Below are 21,713 nucleotides of genomic sequence, written 5' to 3'. Positions count from 1 at the left end.
TGCACCCAACATTCTCTTCCTGGCCCCATGACTTGGCCTGACCCTGAGCAGCAAAACAACCTCAGCCCAGTGATGAGAAAGACAGAGAGAGAAGGTCTGGGCAGAGGGTCCTTGGACGGGGCAGCCATGGTTGGATAAGCCCTGCTTGGCGCTCTGAGGGGCAGGAGACGAAGTCAGGTCCAGGATGCTTCCTCAGTCAGAACTCAGTGGTGCCCGAGATGGTCCCACTGTCCTTGGCTACTGGGCCATTGGAAGGGAAAATTCAATTATAATCCTAACATGCTTGGTACATCTGAAAATGTGTCATAGTAATTAAATGCTAATAAGGTGAGGGAGAATAAATGGGTAGTTTCCTTAAAGATTACACTCCACCACCCAAGGTCAGGGGGAAATTATAAGTAATGTAGTGGGGTAGTCAGATCACTCCGGCTGAACAAATGTCACAGTGAAGGCAAGGAGTCATTCAGTTTTCTATATTTGAACATCTCATTAGCGTCTGTGTCATTCAAAGACGTATTGCGTGGCAGAAAGGTGACATTTAAGGCCTCTCATGGAAAGCCAAGCCCTTAATTATCTGATGGAGGTTAATGTGGCCGTGGAACAAGGGAGGCCTGGGCGGAACAGGGAGTAACGGATTATGCTACGAGCTGGTTTCACGGGTGAGCCCAAGGAGTGGGCCATCCCGTTAGGATGTCTGGCTAGAGTTTTCCTGACTTGTTGGTTCCCTGCCAGGCTGAATGTGGGGACCAGGACAGTTCTCCTTGGTATTAAGAAGTGATGCCTGTGATTATAAGGGAGGAGACGGCAGGAAACGAGCCCTCACCATTAACAGTGATGTAGGCAGGAGCCCCGCCAGCCTGTGGGTCTGGGGAAGCATTGCTCAGCGTGCTGAGAGCGGTGGTGTGGCTCTGTGCTGGGGAGACACCCAGCGGAAGCAGCCGCGGGGCAGACTGTGAAGGGACTGACTCAACGGTCGAAGGTCCTCCGCTGGAGTTGGCGGGCAGCTACGAAACAGCTCCCAAATGATCTCACCTTTCGGTATTCATGCCCCTATATGCTCCCCTCCCCTGGATGTAGGCTGAACCTTCTGACTTGCTTCTAACGAATACAATACAGTAAAAGTGATGGGATGTGATTTCCAAGATTAGGTTACCAAAAAACTGTGGCTTCTATCTTGTTCACACTCTCTTTAGGTCTTCTCACATTCTTACTCTGATGAATCAAGCCTTACGGAGAAGCTCACATGGCAAGGAGCCAAGTGTGGCCTCTGGCCAACAGCCAGTGAGAAACGGAGGTCCTCGGTCCAACAGCCCGTGGGAAACTGAATTCTGCCAATGACGATGTGAAGGAGCTTGGAACTGAGTCCTGTCCCAGCTGAACCCTCAGATGAGGCTGCAGCCCAGCCAACTTCTTGGGTGCAGCCTCATGAGAGTCCTTGAGTGGGAGGACCCCGTTAAGCGGTGCCCGGATTCCTGACCCAGAGGAACTCTTAGTTAATGAATGTTTCTTTAAAGTTGTGGCTCTAAGCTATGCCTAAATTTGGTGGTAATTTGTCACCTGCTGATAGATAATGGATACAGTGAGGTTTAGACTCTGTGAGGCTGCTGGGTCAAGGAGCTCCAGGCTGCCTAGGAGGCAGACTCTCCTTGCTCTGTCTCTGCATTTCTCACCCTTGCGCCATCTCCTAGAGAGAAAGGCTCTACCTCACCTAACTTGGGAAGTGGGGCTGGGAGAGAAACCTTCCTCATTTCCTGCCTGAGCCAGGGCATGGGAGTCGGTCCAGGGAGGATATCCCCTCCATCCTTCCCTCTCTTGCCACCCATCCCAACACACTCTCCCTCTTCTATTACTCTCAGGAGAAAAAGGAAGGGTGAAGGGGGTGTTCTGTGTGCTACACCTTGGAGCCTCCAATAGAAAGGAAGTTTTTATTTAGAAGAAAAAAGTTTTGCTAGAGGTTTAATGATTAACTTTAAGGAATGAGCAGCAGATCTGGAGGAGGTAGAGAAGCTACCTGTCCCAAGGCAAACAAGAATGGCGTCCATCGGCAGTGGAGGCTCCCATGGGGAGCAAAGGTGGGGATGACACCATTAGACCATTTACCTGAACATCCAGGGAAGAGCTTTTGACAAGAATCCTGCCCATTTGTCTCCTGTTCTTCTCTATGAGTCAGGAGCAGATGGGTGACTGAGAACCTATGTAACAGTTCAAAACAACTCTCCAGTGGAATTTGGGGGCTGCCATATTTCTTCACTTTTTTTTACCTCTGGCAGTGAATGCTTATAGATCAACCCAGTCCCCAAGCGTCTCAACAAACAGGGGATGGAAAAATTCACCAAGTGTCTCAGCAACATCTCCTCAGCTCACAAATAGGAAGAAAAAGGTATTATTTTCCAGGAAGATGTTACTTTCCTGGAAACTTTACAAGCTAGGCGATTTAAGATTTTCATGCGTCCTCCTTCCTTCCACTAATGTTTCCTGTGCCTCTTGCATATCAGGTCATGGCTAAGGGCTGAGGTTACAAAGATAGATACTGTCTTCACTGGTTTAAAAGCCAGTGAAAAAATACATAAATATAGCCTTTCAAGTGAACGAAAAAATGTTGGTGAATTGATCATCAAATTAAAAAAAAAGAATGGAAGGAATAAACAAAAATTATTTGATGTTAAGAGGATTTTATTTCTCCTCTTTTCCATTTTGGAGGAGACCTGACGAAGATTGGCTTCTCAGGCATCCAGGCTCTTGTCACCTGTAGTGGTCAGGATGCTGGCATGTGATTCAAAGGGGCAGCTGTTTGTCAGCAACTGGAGCGCACACCTGCACGAACACATATACATAAACACGCAGACTGCTGGGCTCCGGTCCACCAAAGATGCCTATCTATTAATATCTTGGAGGAGCAGGGCCTTTCTGTTGCCTCGGGTGCTGGTAACTTAGGATGAAAACTCTGGGCTCCTATCTTGTGCCAATTACGGTGCCTCTCTTTAACCCCAGTCCTTTGAAAAGTGCTGCTCTGAGCAGGTTTTCAAGTGCTGGGGGTGCTTGATAAATGGCCCTTAACATTGAACTCAGGTGCCCACCGAAAAGTATCTTGGCAAAGAATTAGCAGTGAAACGAATGGAGTCGCTTCCAAATGAGCTGAACGTGCACACTTGCCTCATGTTCAGCAACTTGTTGAAGAGTGATGGGGACGCCGTACAGGGGCAGTCAGGTGGTTCTGGGGAGGGAGCCCACATTCCGGCCCTAGTTCCCCCACCCATTCTCACAGCCGAACCTCGTAGGAAACCCGTTCCCATTCCCAGTCTCATTTTTCTTATCTGTAAAATAAAGGATTTGAACTTCGGGCAACTCGGTCGCAGAAACTAAATTTTTCTTCCCCGCAAACAGAAATAATGTCCACCTCACTGAGGCACATGTGGGGTGACATCTGTGACACTTTCTGACCTGTAAGAACACTATTTACTGTAATTGATCATCACTGGCTACATCATCAAGCCATGGATCTGTCTCAACCTGAAAAGAATATCGCAGGTGCCGAAGACACCTTGGAAAGTTCATTCATTCAGCTCGTGCTTACGCATCCAGCATCAACTGGAATTGTTTTCATGTTTTTTTAAAAAAACTCCAAAACTGGAATTGGTTTCATGTTTGTTATCAAGATTCCTCCTTTTATAGAAGCAATTATGCTTGTTATCTGGGTAGATATGCTCGTGTTTCCCACGGCAGGGACCCAGATTTCTGCCATGCTTCTGCATAGTAAAAGTTCTCAGGAGGGCCCCAAATCTATCTTCAGTCACAAAAGGGAGTACTGGGGACAAATATACTCACATCGATTTCCTGGGACTCTTGACTCCCTCTACATACTTTCTGGACCTCTGTCCTGCACACTGTATTATGGTCAGACTTTCCACGGAGAGTTTGAAGATAAGGGCCACATATAACTCCCTTTGTCCTTCCAATTTTTAGCACACAGTAGGGTTAAAGAGGTTAAAACAGAGGAGGGGACCTCTCAGTGGCATCATCCCACCTCTCCGCCAACGGCAGCGGTTCTGCTTTGCCCCAAGCTTGCGCGTCCAACTCAGCAAAACCGAAGCGGCAGGGCTACGCATACCTACCCTCCTCCAGGTTACTGCCTCCAGTTTACTGCCCGTCAGCTGTTACCTGAACATGTCCCTCAAAGGGGGGGGTCTCACGCTCAATCCAAGTAACTTGTCAAAGCATTCCTTCCAACACGGCATCATATTCTCCATGAAAGGAGTTACGGTAAATAGAACAGGACCACGGTTTTATAATCATCACCGATTACTATCCCAGTCCTCTCATCTGTCAAGTGGAGATAATCACATAGCATTGGTTAAGGATTAAAGGAGACAGCTTCTAGTGTGGGCTGGGCGACCAAGAGGAATGATTTTCTCAGGATATGCAGGTGACCTCATAAGGTACTGACTTAAAGATGCTACTTGTCCTGGCTGACAGAGCACAGCTTCCTACTGAGGATTTCGCACCCACCCCCCCCATTCCCGTAAAAAGCAACTTCCTAATTGGACAGCTCATTCTTGTCCGAGCCTCCATCTTCATCTACTTCAGCCATAGAGACAGAGAATGTCAGAACCCCAGGGCCTCTCAACCCAAGCCCTTTGTACACAGCTCTGGGTTGTAAGTAACAGAAACCAGACTCAGCCCAACTTAAACAATAAAGGGACTATATTGGCTCATGTAACAGAACCATCCACGGGCAGGGCCAATCACAGGCAAAGCTAGATCCTGTACTTAACAGTGTCACCAAGGACCTGGTTTCCTTCCCTCCCGACTCTCCCTTCAGTTATCAGCTTCATGCTGGGAGTGGTTCCTGCCCCAGGATCGCAAGACAGTTACCATCAAGACCCAGGATTACCTACTTCCTCGTTCACATCCAGCAGAGTGCAAAGTCTTGAAATTCCATCTGGTTCCATTGCCTTAGCTCATATGACCATACCTGAACACATCACTGTAGCGAGAGAGATGGGGGGTGCTGTGGGCTCAGTCTAGGTCACACGTCCCACCCCAGAAGTGACGGTAGAGACAGCTCCAGCACATCATAACCCACCCCTGCCAACGGACATCAGGGTCTGCTGGGAAAGGAAACGGGGGAATGAACATTGAGGATGCAACCAACAACCTTGTTCAGGCCAACTCGGCAAATACTGAGTGGTCATCAACGTGGGTTCAGACCAATCAATTTCTCCCTAAACGCTAATGAACTACTTCGGAGGCATCACATGTTAAACACCTCCAACAAGTTTCCAGCCAAAAGAAATCAAACTTCAGCCCCAAGAATTCTTGCAACCACAAAGATCAATCCCAGCACTTCCATCTCCCCTCTTGGGACCCCCTAAGAACCAAGTAGCCCCTGCTACTTTTAAGGGAAAAAAGTGCACTCTGGTATGCAAACATTATCGCATATTCACGCACTCAAAGTCTAATTTTAGCTGTAAGAGACTTCATTATAAGATGCGCACGTAATTAAGCAGCTTTCTAACCAGGGATTGGAAGCCTGTCTATTCTTCTCTCTCATTTACGTATTGCGGGGATTATCAGAATGAGTTTTAGTTTTTTAAAATTATATATTTTGGTTTTTCCAAATTGATCCACAAGGGGAGGTGAAACCCATGAGAATTACATGTTTTAACACAGGTTTGTGTAACTCCACAGCCTTACTATTAAAGTTGGAATCTGTAGACAGTCAGGGTTTCCCTATTCTGGTCTGGTTCCTGATGCATTTGTCACGCTTCTAAATACAGAGCCTCTTTTACTTTGCGGCTAGTTGGGACAGTATCCTCTTTATGGAGAAGCTAAGAGCTATAGATGAGACCTAACATGGAGAGAGACAAGTGGACTTTCCCAAAAGGACAAATTCCTTTCCTGTGTTTCTCAGGAGCTGGGCGACAGCTGCTGAGAACCGTGTACACACAGGACCTTAGCACCTCCACACACAGGGCCTTAGCACCTCCTCACCCAGTGTCTGGGAGCACGTGCCAGGGGTCAGGTGCCTTGCTGGGTGGACTGACTCAACACGACCTGGATGCACCCTGATCCCATCATTCCATCCATCTGCGTGCCTGGCTAAGGTGCAAAGGAAACTACAAGGCCGTTTGAGCAGGTGGCCCTCCACCTGGGAGGAGAGGAGGTTTCTGGGTACCTGGCAGCAGGGAACGGACTCACGCATCTTCCAGGAAGAACGAGCCGGTGCCGCTGTTCTCCTGATGCGGTGATGCGGGAAGCCCAGGGGGCCAGGCCCTGGCTGCAGTCCTGGTCGGTCCTCCAGCTACTCCACTGCCCTTCACAGACTCCTCGGCATATGAGCCTCCTCCCTGGAGGTCTTCTGGGTGGCCAGGACGCCAGTCTCCAGAGGAGGCCAGCTTCCCTATTCTCCATCACTCAGTGCTACGGTCTCCTATGAGACTTTAGGTTTGCTCTGGGATGCAGGTATCCCCTGGCTCCCCTTCCAAGGCAGTGTGGAAGCTCCTGGTGGGTTTCAGTTACACCTACAACTCAGGAGAACTGGCCTCATCAGGGGCCGTCACTGACTTGGCCACGGAGCCATGCTGTATCAATAACTGTTTACAAAGACCCTGGTGTTTCCAGCTTTGAGCTGAGCCGAGTGATGCTTTAGAAGGATCTAGAACAGCGTCGGCATCGGTGTGGGTTTGGGGGAGCCTCAGGAAGAACCTGGAGGCCACCAGGAACAGATACTCTAGGCCATTCACTGGCAAAACCGAAGGCGTGGGAGGCTTCCCTCTGAAGAAGGGCAGGTCCGCCAGGCCTCCGGGCCCTGCCTTCCCCACTGGGAGTGGCCCTCAGCTCCCACTACCAGCCAGGGAGCAGAGGGTCTGACATACCCATGCCCGGCTTTCCCAAACCCCTCATCCCCTTTTCTCCTGCTGATGCAGAGGTCAGACCAGCAGGCCCAGCGCAGGCCTGGAGAAGCTGCAGAGGGGCTCAGGGGCTGCCCAAGTTCAGGGCTGCCCACATTCCTCCCTCGCAGGGGTCAGTGTGCAGCTGAGCTCTCCACAATCCGCCTTGGGTCTCAAGCTGTCCTGGGCTGTGCTCCTGGGCTCGACCCCACCCTCCAGACCTGAGCCCCCTGGTCTCCGCAGCCTCATTTCTGAGCCCAAGACATGTAGCAAAGGGCGACCCAAGAAGGTAATTAGCAGGCTTCCCTGGTGGCGCAGTGGTTGAGAGTCCGCCTGCCGACGCAGGGGACACGGGTTCGTGCCCCGGTCCGGGAAGATCCCACATGCCGCGGAGCGGCTGGGCCCGTGAGCCATGGCGGCTGAGCCTGCGCGTCCAGAGCCTGTGCTCCGCAACGGGAGAGGCCAGGCTGAGCACTAAGTGGCTGCAAGGAGGGTCCCTTTCTGTGTCCCCTCCTCTGTCCTCACCCACCCACTCCCGTCCTCCTGCTGCACAGACTCAGACAGACACACGCCCCACACCCACTCACCTCTTCTGCAAAACATACAAGGGTTTTCTAAGCCTCTGAGCCTTTGTACATGCTGTTCCCTCTGCCTCAATTACCCTTCCCCTCTGCGTGGCTGGAATAATTCCTACAGGTTCCTCAAGACTAGTTCAAAGCCACTGTGATGCATTCCCTGACCTCCTGGGAGCCCGCACAGCACACACACTTCTCTGTCACTGGGTTTCTCACTCCCATTTGTGACAACCGCTCCCCAATCCCCACTAGACAGTGAGGGGAGGGGACCTTATGAATCCACCTTCTCAGGAGGCCCGTAGGCTTGTACACAGCAGCAGGCATCAGTGCCCGGGAGTTCCCTTCCCCTTCTTGGATGAACGAGTGGGAAAGATAGCTTCACAGAAAACAGAGACAGAGGGGGTGACAAAGAGGCCCAGTGACAGGAAGTGGTGGGTGAATAACAGAGAGACAGAGAGGGCTGGGCCAGTGGGGTCAGACAGGAGCTGCAGCCTGGTTGACAGGCCATGCCACCCCCCTTCCTCGTGAACCCAGGGGCGACCCCGTGGAGAGCAGGGGCCCGTCAACATAGGGGGGCAACCAGCCCTAGTGGCACCCAATACTCATCCCTCCCGGGTCTGCCCATGCCCACCCCAAGCCCCCTTCTGCTGGCATTGCTGGTGTACGGGGCCCCCAGGTCTCGGGCTCCCCTGGAGGCCCAGCCCCTTCCCTGCCCTGCTGTCTCCTCGCCCCCACACCCTGCTTCTGGGACATGGCCCGAGTCCCCAGCGTTATGGGGACAGTCGGAGAAAGAAGCCAGGCAAGGAGGCGCCCACTCCAGGGAGTGCTGATTTTGGATGGGGGGTCGGGGGTGCACAGAACTTGTGGCCGGTCCTGAGGTGCGGGGTTTGTGTGGGCAGCTCCGCTCCACCCATGGTGCCACCAGCCCACCCCCAGCAAAGGGAGAGGCAGGGCCGCAGAGCTGGCGGGGCCCGGTCATCGCACCACACACACTGCGGGACGCAGGTGCACGGTCAGGGCTGCCCGGCCCGGCGGGCACAGGCTGTGAGCCCATCTCCAGGCCGGGCTCCCGGGTCCTCGGAGCACTCAGCTCGCCCAGCCCAGTATCCCCCAGTCAAAGCCCCTGAGCAGCAAGCCTGCACTGGGCTGGAAACAGGAAGCCCGGGGCCTCCGAGAGCCCAGGGTGCACGTGTGTGTCAGTGTGTGGGAGAGACGGACAGGCAGCCCCTAGGAACGTGCAGACGTCACACGCCTGCCTCAGTGTTCACGCCTGCAAGCCTGGGAGCGTCTGGCACAGCCGGGGTGGTGGCGTAGGCGCGTTGGGGCACCGTGAGCAGCGAGTGGCAGGTCTAAGCGGGTCTGGCTAGGAGTGCGTGTCCCCTCGCGTCCATCCTGTGACATCGGGTCCGCCTGGCCGGGGCTCACGTCCAGTCTCCCCGTGCGGGAGGCAGGCAGCCCTGGGGGCGGGTGGGGAACCTCCCTGCAGGTGGCATCGGCACCCGAGCATCCCAGGGGGGCACCCGAGAGTTGGAGCACGTGCGTAGCCCCGCGGGGGCGGCCGGCTCCCAGCAGGGTGGGCAGAGCGGGCCGGGGCCTATCATCTGGGCACGTACTCCCGGGGCAGCCCGGCCCAGTTGTGGTCACGCAGGGCCCGGTCCACCGTCCGGATGTAGCCGTTGATCAGGTCCTTCATCGCGGGGGTGAAGGGCTCGAGGTCGTGCGGGCGCCGGCCACGCCGCCGGAAGCTCCCCTCCTTGTTGTTCTCCACGCAGAGCAGGCGCTCCTCGCTCACGGACACGTTGAGGAAGGCCACCATCTCCCGCAGCGTGGGCACCAGGCTGCGCCGCAGCTGTTCGTAGTGCACCACCAGCAGCCGCTTGCCGTACTTGAGCCAGTCCAGCACGTGCGAGGACCACCATGACGCGTAGCTGTTGACAAAGTCCGGCCACTCTGGGTGGGAGAGAAGGGGCGCCGTGTCAGGGCCCGGGCCCGGTGGGGCTGCTGGCCTCCTGGGGGCCAGGATGCGCCATCGTCCACCACCTAGGGCGACCCACCCGATCTCCCACGGAGGAAGGCCCTCTTGGTGACCTCGTGTAGGGGAGGGTTACTGTCAGGCTAGGCTCTGAAGAGCTGCAAGCCCGCCTGGGAGCTGTGACCTCAGGTCCACCTTCCCCCAGCAGTTTCCTTGGAAACACACCAAGTTAAGACGAACGGGGACTGTGCGTTCCAAGAACTGGTTCTCTCTCTGGTGGACCTCGCCCTCTGGGACTGTCCCTGCGTGGCGAGAGCCCGGGGTCTCGGGCTTATGGGACACAGTGGAGTTAAAGATGACCGAGGCAGGGCCTCTCTGTCGAGATGACCCTCGGTTCACCTTGATGTTGCCCTGGCAGCTCTGCACATCCAGTCTGGGTAATGGGGGCCGAGCAGTGTGTGGGGGGCAGCTTCTGTGCCTCCTAGTCAGATGAAGACGCTGTGCAGGCCGGATTTCCTGTCCCAGGGCCTCCCACACAGCTACGTGAATGGGGTGCCTAACTGACGCTTCTTGTGTCTTGTGGGTGCAATCGCCGGTGTAACCAGTGACGTACAAGGAGGCCACAGATGGGGCCGCTGCAATCTCTGGCAGGTGATCTGCTCCATGAGGTTTGTTTTCAGCAAATTTAGAAATTCGGTGGGTCTTTTTTTTAAGTGGGGAGAAGGGTGCAAAGGTCAAGAATCAACCCAACAAAAATCGCTTCCATAACTGGGCTATTAAGACACTAAAATGCTGTGGGAAGCATCTGCCTTCTCTAACCTTCACAACGACCCCATGAGATGGGACCACCCTTGTTTTTAAGGTGAGAAAACCGAGGCTCAGAAGACAAGGTCTGCAGCTTGCCTGGGGTCACTGGGCTGGCAAGAGACCCAGGAGGGATCAGAGCTCAGCCTGCCTGCATGCTCAAGGGGAGTCAGCAGGAGGGCAGGGGTGGCTGATGGGGGCTGCTCTAGAGGGAGGGTGATAGGGAAGGCGGGGACACCCACCAGCCTCAGGTGATCCGGAGTCACACAGGGACGGAAGCACAAGGCTGCCCAGCCTCAGGTCCCGTGTCTCATCATGCCATCCACACTGCGGGACACAGCTGTATTTCTGATGGCTTCATTTTATATCACTCGCTATCCTGACTTGTGTCTCTTTAATTCATTGCCCAAAGGCTAGACTGTTCGTGCCTTGAGGGCAGAGACTGTGACCCCTGTAGCCTGGGCTCCTGGCGCCTTGCCCAGTGCCTGGCACATAGTAGGACTTCAGTAAGCGTGTATCAGCAGACTGACCCCACGAATAAAGTTGCAACGGTTCCCCCCACCCCGCCAGCCCCTTCTGCTCACCTTTGCTCTTCCAGTTGCGGTCAGCTGCGTAGCCCAGGTGCCCGGCACATTTCCTGTTGAACTCGGCCACCAGGGACCTGTACGGGTTCCGGATCAGCAGGATGGCCGAGTCGAACATCTCGATTTCCCTCCTGCCACTCTCGTGGGTCTTCACGCAGATGGTGCGCCGGCTCCTCCAGTGGTCCTTCTCGCCCTTGAACCCTGCCCGGGAGAAAGGCATCGTGGAGCCCCCGCTGCCACTGCAGCAGACAGGTCTGAACGCTAACCTGCACCCCTGAGGGAGAGCCGACATTGGGGGCACGGCAGAGGGCACTGGGATGGCCTGTGGATGGCCGATAGGGCCTGACCCTGCCCAAGAGACAGTGAGGGCAGGAGGCATCTAAGTGGGGAAAGATGGCGTCTGCAAGAGGAAGAAGGTAAGGCACCTCCTGTAGATCCCAGCAGTCAGCAGGCAGAGCCGATCATGCCCTCTCTCTGGACACTGCAGTGCATCCATCTGGGCATCTGCGTGGCTATGTCACACGAGCACTGCAAATAACCCTGTGAGTTGACCACAGCGGAAGGCACAGCCAGATGACGAGACTGAGGCTCAGAGTGGGTGTGTGACTGGCTCAAGATCACACAGCACCACAGCGTCAGAGCCAGGGCTCTCTCCACGTGGCTCTGTGTGTCCCTGTGAGGCCTCCCCACAGAAGGGGCAGGGTCCCCATCATCAGGCCGAAGGGCAGTCAGCAGCTGTGGCCCCACCCTCTGACCTTACGCCACAGTCCTACCCTCTGACCTTACGCCACAGTCCTACCCTCTGACCTTACGCCACAGTCCTACCCTCTGACCTTACGCCACAGTCCTGTAACTGGGCTCCAGTCTTGCGTCTGTGGAGACTCTACCCATCCCTACACAGAGGCACACATTTATCAACAAATATCATCGTGTGCCCCTTCTGTGTTGGACTTTACACTGGGGACAAAGGGGTAACACTCAGACCCCGTCTTTAAGCTGACAGTCTAGTGGGGGGATAGCCCAAGGGTAATACAGAGCATAGGGGCTCATGGGAACAAAGAGTAAGGCGGACTAGTTTGGGAGTGTGGTGGGATGTCACAGAAGGCCTCCTGGAAAGACGTCCCCTGAACCTGGTCTCCAGGCCACATCTCAACGTAGCCCATGCCATCCGGCTCTGGCGACAAGCTCCAAAATTGCCCATGAGCTTGCCTCGGGCTCTTGGAAACATAAATGAGTCCCCCCCACCCCCCCCACCCCCCTTCACGAATGGTTGCGAAGTATTTGTATCTACAGCAAGTCTTTGAGGCCTGGAAAATGCAAGTGTCCTTTGAGTCTGTAAGTCTGGGGTCACCAGCTGAAACTCAACACATGTTTCAAATTCATCTCTGCCACGGGCCAAACACCAAAAGTCTTTGCTTTGATTCATTCTGTCGAACAGCTGGGAAGTTCCAGGAAAGAATGAGTCAAACCACGAGCCAAGTAAACATAAGATCTGGTCTTTGACACCCTGCGGCCCAGGGTGCCTTTTGTACTGCCTTCGCCTATTTCAACAGGTACCACTTTTCCGCATAACTCAGACCACGCTCGCCCGTGACGGTCTGGCATTTTGGCATTGGAGCTTCCTTGCGAATTTCACGTGTGTGCACGTGTGTGTGTGTGTGTGTGTGTGTGTGTGAGACTGCTCTGACAGTGCTCTGAGGCCAGTGGCTACATCTAACCAGTCTCGTAAGGCTCAAAGATGCTTCGGGGAATCTCTAAAGCCATTCTGAGGCAGTGTCGACCCAATCCTTATTATGCCCAGCTATCGAGCCATTGGGCCACTTAGCCATTTGCAGACTGAGACAGCCAGCTGTTTGAATAAGGGAGAGGCCTTCTTTCTAGATGAATACGGTGGGTAGCTGCAGCCTGTACACATTAGGTGGTTCCCAGGGGACTAGGCCGGAGTGGGCAGGTCCATGTGCTTCATCTGGTCACTTCACCTGTAGCTGCCGTAACACTCAAGCCTCCCGGGGGTGATGAAACTGGGTTACATGCACACCCTTGGCTTTTTCCCAACCAGACCAAGATGGCTGTGGGTGATTCCAGAACCCGCTGCCCACCTCAGGAAGTTTGTGTTTTCTCCAGGCTGTTAGATAGTATCCTCATTTCCTCAACCAAACTCTAAGAATCCCAGAGAAACTGTTGTTAACGCTTGACAACAGAGAAATATATTTCACCAAATATAGATCCCACTTGGCGTATCTGAGGTTCTTAGTCTTAAACAGTGCACAGATTCGAGCCATTTTAAAGTTCATTTACTTGACATAATGAGGCCTCTTATTTCTACAAGAGAAATATTAGAAATCATTAAACTCTTGAAGATTTTTGGACCTCGTTTTAAAAAATCGTATTTTGATAAGCTACACTTGCCTCAAAAAAAAAAAAAAAGAAAAAAGAAATGAACACATGAAGTCAGTTTCCCCTAATTATTGAGGGTTCTAAACATTAAGGAAAACTCAAGAAATGTTTACAGAGAGGGAATCTAAGCTACTAGGCTTTCCCTTTGAATCCAGAACAGATCTTGTGAATTTTCTCTCCAACTGTGGTCCTAGGGCTGGCTGTGTCAGCACCACCTAGGAGCTTGTTAGAAATGCCAATTCCTAGGCCCCATCTCAGATCGACTAAATCACTCTCTCTTGGTGGAGGGGGGCATGCAAACCAGGAAGCTATGTTGAATTCATAAGCCCTCAAGGTGACACTTACGCGCGTTCGAGTTTGAGAAGCACAGCTCCAGTGCTCCAAGGAGGACCCGGGCTGGAGAAGCTGCAGCCCGGGCGCTGGGAACCGCCTTCCTCCCTGCCCCGCAGCCTGCACTAACCTTTGTTGTAGAGCGTTCCATCAAAGTAGTAGCTCCCTGTGTAGAAGCCGGTGGCGTGCTCGATGAGGTGCCGCGCCCATGTGTTCCCGGCTCCCGGGAAGCTTGACAGAGCCACGAACACTTTGGATTTGGTGGGCAGGAACCTCCGGTCCGTGCATCGGGTATCTGGAAGTCCAGAAGTCACCTCAGGGTTACCCACCTCCACTGCGACTCCCAGACTCTCTCTCAGACCTCCCTAGATGGGAAATGCCAACCCACGACTCCCACTGGGAGATGAATGGGAAAACTGAGGCCCCAAAAGGGGAAGGGATTTGCCACCTGGACCTTGGCTGCACAGGCCCACGGCTGGCCAGAGAAAGCCCCAGGGATGACGAGACCTCCCAGTGTAAGAGTCTGGTGGGAATCAGCGCCCTGCAGACTCCCAAGGTCAGCTGGGGCAGACCTGCTTCTCACACAAGGAAGGTGCTGGAGCCTGGGCACACAGCCTGGGGGACTTACTGGTCCCCAGGTCCTGGACTGGCCCAGGGAGGCCCCCGTGGCCACTGGGCTGCCATGTCACCCAGCCCCACCACCCTGCCACTGCTATCCCTCTAGACCCTGCCTCTCTGCTCATCCTCAAACCACCTTCATCCCCAGAGAGACTCAGATAAAGGTCAGGTGCTCTTCAAACCGAGCCCCGCATCCTGTGTCCTGCCTCCAGGGATGGTGGAGGCCTCCTGTTCCCGTTATCCCAAGATAGGACCACACACCAAGATACCTTCCCCGCCCCAGGACCGCATACTCAGTTCAAACCCCCAGACCAAGTGCCACAACCAGTGGCAGACACAGGAGGGCCCTGCACGCCTGTACACCTCTGGGGGCAGAACTCACCCTGCACGGGCGTCTGGTAGACCTCACAGTACTCCGCTAGCCTTTGGGCCTCAGACTCCTGGCCACACAGCGAGCTGTCCACAGCATCCCGCAGGTTGAACTGGGGGGTGGGGTAAGCACAGTAGCACTCCCAGCCCCTGAGGATGGCCAAGGGGAACTCCTGCCAGGGAAGGAGAGAAAGAGAAGCATCTTGGGCGAATGCAGGGGCCACGCCCCCGCTGCTCAGGGACCAGGGTGAGCACGGGGGATGTCCTGCCAGCTGCATGGGATCTAAAGGGGTGTCTGTCCATCCTTCCAGCGCTGGGCTCTGGGCCCAAACCCAGGGGAGACAAAGCTCAATGAGACAGGACCTCTGCCCTCTAGCAGCTCATCCCTGGCCAGTGACGAGTCCACTGTTTTTTGTCTGTTTGGTTTTGTTTTTTATGATAATTACAGTCTTTATTTATGTAACTGGTCACAAGTCATAGCTGGTATTTATAACTACCTTCTTCTATTACCCATTCTTTATATGTGTGTGTGTGTGTGTGTGTGTGTATAAATTTTTTTTTTTTGTCACACCACACGACATGCAGAACTTCCCTGACCAGGGATCAAACCCGTGCCCCCTGCAGTGGAGTCTTAATCACTGGACCACCAGGGAAGTCCAGAAAAGTCCACTGTTAATAGCACCGGTGCTATTACAGAGGGGTGACTCCACTGGGGGGACTGGACCTGGATTTTGGAGACATCTAGGGGGTCGTCAGGAGTGCCAGGGAGGGAACAGCGTTCCAGGTGGGGAAACCACATGAATGGGACAGAAAGGCCCACCCAGGGCAGCTCAGCATTCAACATCTTTAACCAACAGACTGTGAGCGCCCAGTGAGGTCTGGAATTCCCGCCAGCCCTCCCTGGAAAGAGACAGACCTAACCCCTGCTTCTGCAGTCCTGCTGCGGGGTGGGGTGCAGGGCCGGTGACAGATTCCCACACAGCATCTCTCCAGGACAGGAGGGGTGGGCAAGGTCAGAGGTGCTCAGGCTGATGGGGGCTTCCTTAAATCGCAGGGGCCCTGCCAGGGTTAGAAGGCCAAGCCAATTCCTGGAGGCTTTTTACATATGTTTTCTTGGTTCCTCTGGGGAGGAGGCTGCGCCCACCGCACAGCAGCGAGAGCTGGGGCGCTGGCATTGGGAAGGCCTGAATGTGAATTCAGGTTCACAGCCTGGGTAACCTTGAACCTTTCTGAATTTCACCATTGAACAAAGGGAATAAAACCCACCTTGCACATCGGTTGTGAAAACTAGATGAGAAAGGTCCAAATTGCCCAGCGCTGGGCCCAGCACATAGTAGGTGCTTTCTTCACAGAGGGGCAGGCCATCCTCGGCCTCCTTTCCCTGGCAGGCAATTCCTCCACTCACCTCTCCCAAACATTTTACTTGAGCACCTACTATGTGCCAGGCACCAGGTAGGACACTCAGCCCCATTTCCACTCTGCATCTTGCAAACAGGAGATGAAGGCCCCCTGGAGCACAGAGAGAGGAGAGGAGTCCATCGGGTGTGTGCTTGGGGGCGAGGGAAGCAGTGGGCAGAGAAAACTTCTCGCTAAGGGAAACGCTGAACAAACCTTTTTATTTTTTGCCCACAGCAAAAAAAATCTCATAAATAAATAAATAAAGGAAAATCAATAGTGTCTTCTGAGCGTGGCGTGGCGAGCCCAGGATCTCGGCACTCGGAAAAGACAGTGGATGGTGTCCCAGCCAGGGGAGGGCGATGCAGAGCCTGGGACCGGGTGGTCCCTTAGGAGGTAGGAGGGGAGGCTGCCGCCAGTGGAGGGCTGTTCTCCTAAGCGTAGGTGGGATGCTCTCCCAGAGGCCTCACAGCCCCACGAAGTCCTCTCCCCATCCCCCTCCTCCTTCATCAAGGCTCAGGGGCAGCTTTGCCTCTGCCAGCCCCATGTCCCTCTCTCAGGGCTGAGCTGCCATATGGGGACAGGAGAGGATGCTTTCACTATTCTTACACTACACACCCCTACACACACACACACGAAATCTGCTTCCAGAGCTCAGTGCTCACTTTGGCATTAGAAATGCCCTTAAACATTTTATGGGACCATAAGCAAATCACCTCCCCTTTTGGAGCCTTAGTTTCTCCATCTGTAAAATGGACATATTCCTTGAGTTGTCCTGCCTGGAAGAGTCGGAGGATCTCATTTCTCTCCCTCTGATCCACCGTGAGGGCCAGTGAGACTAGGACATTTACCCCCATGCCTTTCCTGGACGAGGCTTGAGTTGCAAATTTCTCCCAGGGCAGGGGGCTAGCGGTAGGCAGTCATTCTGGGTGTCCATGGGCTCATGTCCAGAGGCACCAGGGAGGAAGCACCCGGTAGGAGAAAAAGCACCAGGTTTACAATCCAACAGACCTGGACTCGAATCCCGGGGCCACGGCTGAATATCTGTATGACCTTGGACCAATCACTACCTGTCCCTCAAGTCTTGGCTGTCTCATCTGTCATCTGGGGGCAATAATATTCACACCCTAGAGCGCTGGGAGAGTGAAGGGAGGATGATGCATGAAAAGGACCCAGCACATAGTAAGGGCTCCCTTACTCTTAAGACCTTTAATTGTACTAGAGGTGGGCCCCAGACCACCCTCCTGACACACAGAGTACCTAAGAGTTTGGTTCCTAAAATTCCTCTTTTTGGCTCCCCCTCCAAGGCCCCAAAAGCTCAGGATCAAGCAAAGCTTGGAAGTCCCTCCCCCAAGCAGCACTTGTGATCCTTAATCTCGAACAGACACATAAAGAAAAGAATCGCTGGGACTTCCCTCGTGGTTCAGTGGTTAAGAATCTGCCTGCCAATGCAGGGGACACGGGTTTGATCCCTGGTCTGGGAAGATCCCACATGCCGCGGAGCAACCAAGCCCATGTGCCACAACTACTGAGCCTGCGCTCTAGAGCCTGCGAGCCACAACTACTGAAGCCTGCATGCCTAGAGCCTGTGCTCTGCAACAAGATAAGCCACCGCAATGAGAAGCCCGTGCACCGCAACGAAGAGTAGCCCCTGCTCGCTGCAACTAGAGAAAGCCCACGCACAGCAACGAAGACCCAATGCAGCAAAAAAATACATTTTAAAAATATATTAAAAAAAGGAAAAGAATTGCTTTGAGGGCTCAGTGGCCACAATGGGGCCCTAACCCTGGAACCAGGACCCACTCAGTCACAGCTGCCGTCACTGTCAGAGCTGCGGTGATGTCCAGCACAGGCAGCTGGGGCCACTGGGCTTGGAGTGAGGGGACAAAAGGCTGGACAAACCCCATCAGTACCTCTGGCTAGATTCCACCCACCCTGGGGCCCCCATGTCATTTCTCAACAGAAAGCGAATCTGTGTCCTGACCCACAATGAGAATGTCGTTGGCTTTCTGGAAGCAAGTTCTCCTGCTGATGTGAGTTAGTGAAAAGCCATCACAAGAACTGCAACCTCTGGCCTCTCCCACTGCTATCCATCCTCTCCCGAAAAGCCCTCATCCCGTCTCGTCCCAGCTCAATACCTTCATCACAGTGAGCAGAGGGAACAAGCAGCCTGGGTACCACGGCGGCAGCAGAGAGCACGCAGCTGTCTGCGTCTGTGTCTCCCACACTTCTATCCACGCTGGCTGTTACGGGCTGAATTGTGTCCCCTAAAATTCATATGTTGATGCCTTAACCCCCAGCACTTCAGAATATGACTGTATTTGGAGACAGGGCCTTTAAAGAGGCAATTAAGTTAAACTGGGGCCATTAGGATGGGCCCCCATCGAATCTGCCTGGTGTCGTTATGAGAAGAGATTAGGACCCAGACACACAGAAATGGAGGAGAAGGCCATTGTCAAGCCAGAGAGACAGGCCTCAGAAGAAACCAACCGTGCCAACACTTTGATCTTGGACTTCTAGCCTCCATAACTGAGAGAAAATAAATTTCTATTGTTGAAGCCACCCAGCAGTCTGTGGGAATTTGATATGACAGGCCGAGCAAACTAACACTAGCTTTCTTACCAGTCCTTGGCCACTGCAGTCTCGCTCCCACCTCAGGGCCTTTGCACTTGCTGTGCCCTCTGCCTGGAATGTCCTTTCCCAGATACCCTCACGGCTTTCTTCTTTTAAATTAATTTAATTAATTAATTTTTTTTTGGTTGCATTGGGTCTTCGTTGCTGCAGGCGGGCTTTCTCTAGTTGCGGCGAGCGGGGGCTACTCTTCGTTGCGGAGTGTGGGCTTCTCATTGCAGTGTCTTCTCTTGTTGCGGAGCACGGGCTCTAGGCACACGGGCTCCATAGTTGTGGCTCGTGGGCTCTAAGAACACAGGCTCAGCAGTTGTGGCGCACAGGCTTAGTTGCTCCGCAGCATGTGGGATCTTCCCGGACCAGGGCTCGAACCCGTGTCCCCTGCATTGGCAGGTGGATTCTTAACCACTGTGCCACCAGGGAAGCCCCCCAGATACCCTCATGGTTTTCTCCCTCACCTTCTGCAAGACCTCTTCTTTGAGGCCTTCCTGGCCACCCCATTTCGAGTTGCAACATCCCTCCTGCTATCACCGATACACCCAATCCCTTGCTGTGTTTTCTACTTTTGTTTCAGTGGCATAACTTACCTCGATGGGACACTCTGACCCTGAATGTACCACCCGGTCTGTTTTGATGAACGCCTAGCAGGATACACAGCATTTCCCCCCAACCCGTTTCCTCGGCCCCTTCCCAGTCATACCCCCCTCCCCCAAAGCAACCCCTAGTCTGACTTCCATCATCACAGATGAGTTTTGTCTATTCTAGAATGGTCTATACATAGAATCACTCAGCACATATTTTTGTGAGCCTGGTTTCTTTCTGAAAATATTTGTGAAGTCCACCCATGTTGTTCTGTCTGGCAGTGGACCGTTACTTTTCATCGCTGAGTATCGTTCCGTGCGTGGACATAACAAGCTGTGGACTCCTTCACTTGGCGGATCCCTGGGCTGTTTTCAGTTTTTACCTGTTACGAATAATGCTGCTATGCACATTCTTGGGCAAGACTTTCAGTGGATACACGTCTTCATTTCCGACGGGGACATATGTAAGGTTCCTGCTTCATTTTTCTCCACAGCGCTTGTTACCATTCAACATACTATATATCTTACCTGGTTTACTATCTGCCTTTGCCCCCAAGGATATAAGCCGGGATTTGTGTGTGTCTGGGGTGCTTTGCTGCATTCTCAGTACCTGGAACGAAGTCTAGAACGTGGTGGATGCTAATGGATGTTGGACGGATGAACCAACGAACGAATGAATGTCCTCTCCAGATCCCAACTCCCCCCAGAGTGGTTGGCAACAGACTTGGACGTGAGCCTTCTGCTGGTCACTTGTGCCACGAGTAAAGAGAACAAAGCCTGCTCCATCTGAGCAAACCCTCCCTGACAACAGGAGCCCCAGGGGACTCCGCCACCCTGAGATTCCTGTCCGGACAAGAACATTTCACCAACACGGTTTAAAAACAAAAAAGTCTGCTCAGGGCAGGCGGGGTCTGTCTCCCTCCCCGGAGGGAATGGCTGATGTCGGTGCCTCACGATCCTGTATCCCAGGGCTGTGGGGCCAGGCTGCCCCCACCAGTGACCCGAACCTTTTTGCTTCCCTGAGTGGATTAAACTGTCAAGTTCCCGGGTGTCTGCAGAGCAACGGGAGAGCTGCAGACAGTAATGTGGTTTTATTTACAACATAACCTCTTCGGCAACATCATTGGATTCTGAAAACACAGAACAATTTTCAGCCCCTTGGGGATTTCTAAGACATGATTTCCTTAAAAATTAAATATTGATGAATCTTATCTCTCTGCCAACCTTGCTGCTCCCCGGCACCTCCACGTCAAGCTGCAGGGAGAGAGAGAGAGAGAGAGAGAGAACAAAAGCAAGAGCGAAAGCACAGAGAGAGAGAAGAGGAGACAATGAACCAAGACTAGGCCGAACAGGAACACAGATGTGATACTGCTTCGAACAGATGAGGGGTTCCGAGGGCAGGGTGGGTGCACACCCTGATCCCAGTACTTTCTCTACAGCCTGAGCCTGGGTGTCCAGGATGGGGGCTCAGGCGGGGACTGGGTCTGCAGTGTGTCTGGGCATTCAGCCTGGAGCCGGGTCACGATACGGCCAGGGCTGGGCTCTCCGGGCGGCGGGGATCCACACGCCAAGGCTTGGCCGTGGCCAAGGGGTCAAGGAGCGGACATTGCAACAGGCAAGGAGCGGGGCCTCAACGAGTACCCCCACTGGGGTCTCCTCTTCTCCATCCTCGCTCCTCCTTGGGCACCTTTCTCAGGATCTCCAGGATTACACAGAATTACCAAAACTTCCGAGATGAGAACTTCTGGTTTCAGAAGGCGAAGCTGAGGCTTGGAGGCCGGCGGCAAGCAGCCCACGACCTCAGGGTGTGTGGGAGCAGAAGCCAGCCTTCCGGACTCCCAGTCCGGGGCTTTGCCACACACCACACTCAGCCCCTGGGAGGCAAAAACGTGAATGCGGTGGGTTTGTGACGAAATTCAGGAACCGGCATGGAGGTTGCCTCTGACTAGTTTCTTGCCTCCAGAGGCAGAACTGGGGAACATTCAAGACACAGAAAGGAGAGGAGAAGCCCACGAAGGGGGATGTGGGGATTGGGATGAAAGGACCGACTCTTGCTTTCCAGCGAATGTCAGTTTGAATGCAAACCCGTCCGCTGATCCTGTAACTGAGAGCATGTTTCCCTCTGATCTCACTGCAGGTGTGGGGCTGTGTGGTTTGGACAGGTAGCTACGGGAGGTGGACCCAGATTGAGCCCTGTCGTCAGGAATCCCGGGCTTTGAATCTCATTTGTGTGACTGTCGACAAGCTACCGGGCAGCTGTGAGCCTTGGTTTTATCATCTGTAAAAGGGGCACAGCTTAATGATGAAGGGCTCTGGTGTGAGTTTAAATTTAGATGGCTTGAGTCTTGATTTCTCCAGCTGTAAGGGGGATTTTAGGATGCAACGAAATACTCTCATCTCTTGGTATCTGCAGGGGATGGGTTCCAGGACCTGGCACACATACCCAAATCCGTGGTCATCCTCAAGGCTGCGGTTCCGTGTTCATGGATTCAACCAATGGCTGATGATGTATACTGTGGTGCGAATTTATTGGAAAAAAATCCACACATAAGTGGACAAGTGCAGTTCAA

General features: G+C 53.6%; 1 protein-coding gene and 1 long non-coding RNA gene across 4 annotated transcripts in view; both read right to left on the bottom strand.

Annotated features, from left to right (window-relative positions):
• Window positions 1–2,661: 2,661 nt before the first annotated feature.
• Window positions 2,662–8,056, bottom strand: LOC132510928 (uncharacterized). The gene is made up of 3 exons (XR_009537468.1): window positions 7,631–8,056; window positions 4,159–7,590; window positions 2,662–2,814 (listed from the first exon to the last, which is right to left on the bottom strand). It is a non-coding gene; the product is annotated as an uncharacterized LOC132510928 (long non-coding RNA).
• Window positions 8,057–8,269: 213 nt separating this feature from the next.
• WSCD1 (WSC domain containing 1) overlaps window positions 8,270–21,713 on the bottom strand; it is a 40,616-nt gene continuing 27,172 nt past the window's right edge. For 2 of the 3 annotated variants that reach the window (XM_060133487.1, XM_060133488.1), the window contains exons 6-9: window positions 14,553–14,712; window positions 13,683–13,847; window positions 10,826–11,026; window positions 8,270–9,415 (exon numbers count right to left, since the gene is read on the bottom strand). In XM_060133487.1, coding sequence (XP_059989470.1) covers window positions 9,063–9,415; window positions 10,826–11,026; window positions 13,683–13,847; window positions 14,553–14,712 — 879 coding nt within the window. In that variant the 3' untranslated portion in view covers window positions 8,270–9,062. The remainder of the gene's footprint in view (window positions 9,416–10,825; window positions 11,027–13,682; window positions 13,848–14,552; window positions 14,713–21,713) is intronic. The other variant, XM_060133489.1, reaches the window with a different exon arrangement.

Source organism: Lagenorhynchus albirostris, chromosome 20 (genome assembly GCF_949774975.1).
Source record: "Lagenorhynchus albirostris chromosome 20, mLagAlb1.1, whole genome shotgun sequence".
In the NCBI taxonomy this organism is placed as follows: domain Eukaryota; kingdom Metazoa; phylum Chordata; class Mammalia; order Artiodactyla; family Delphinidae; genus Lagenorhynchus; species Lagenorhynchus albirostris.
The sequence above is the reverse complement of the archived record's forward strand: the minus strand, read 5'-3'. Positions and strand labels throughout refer to the sequence as shown.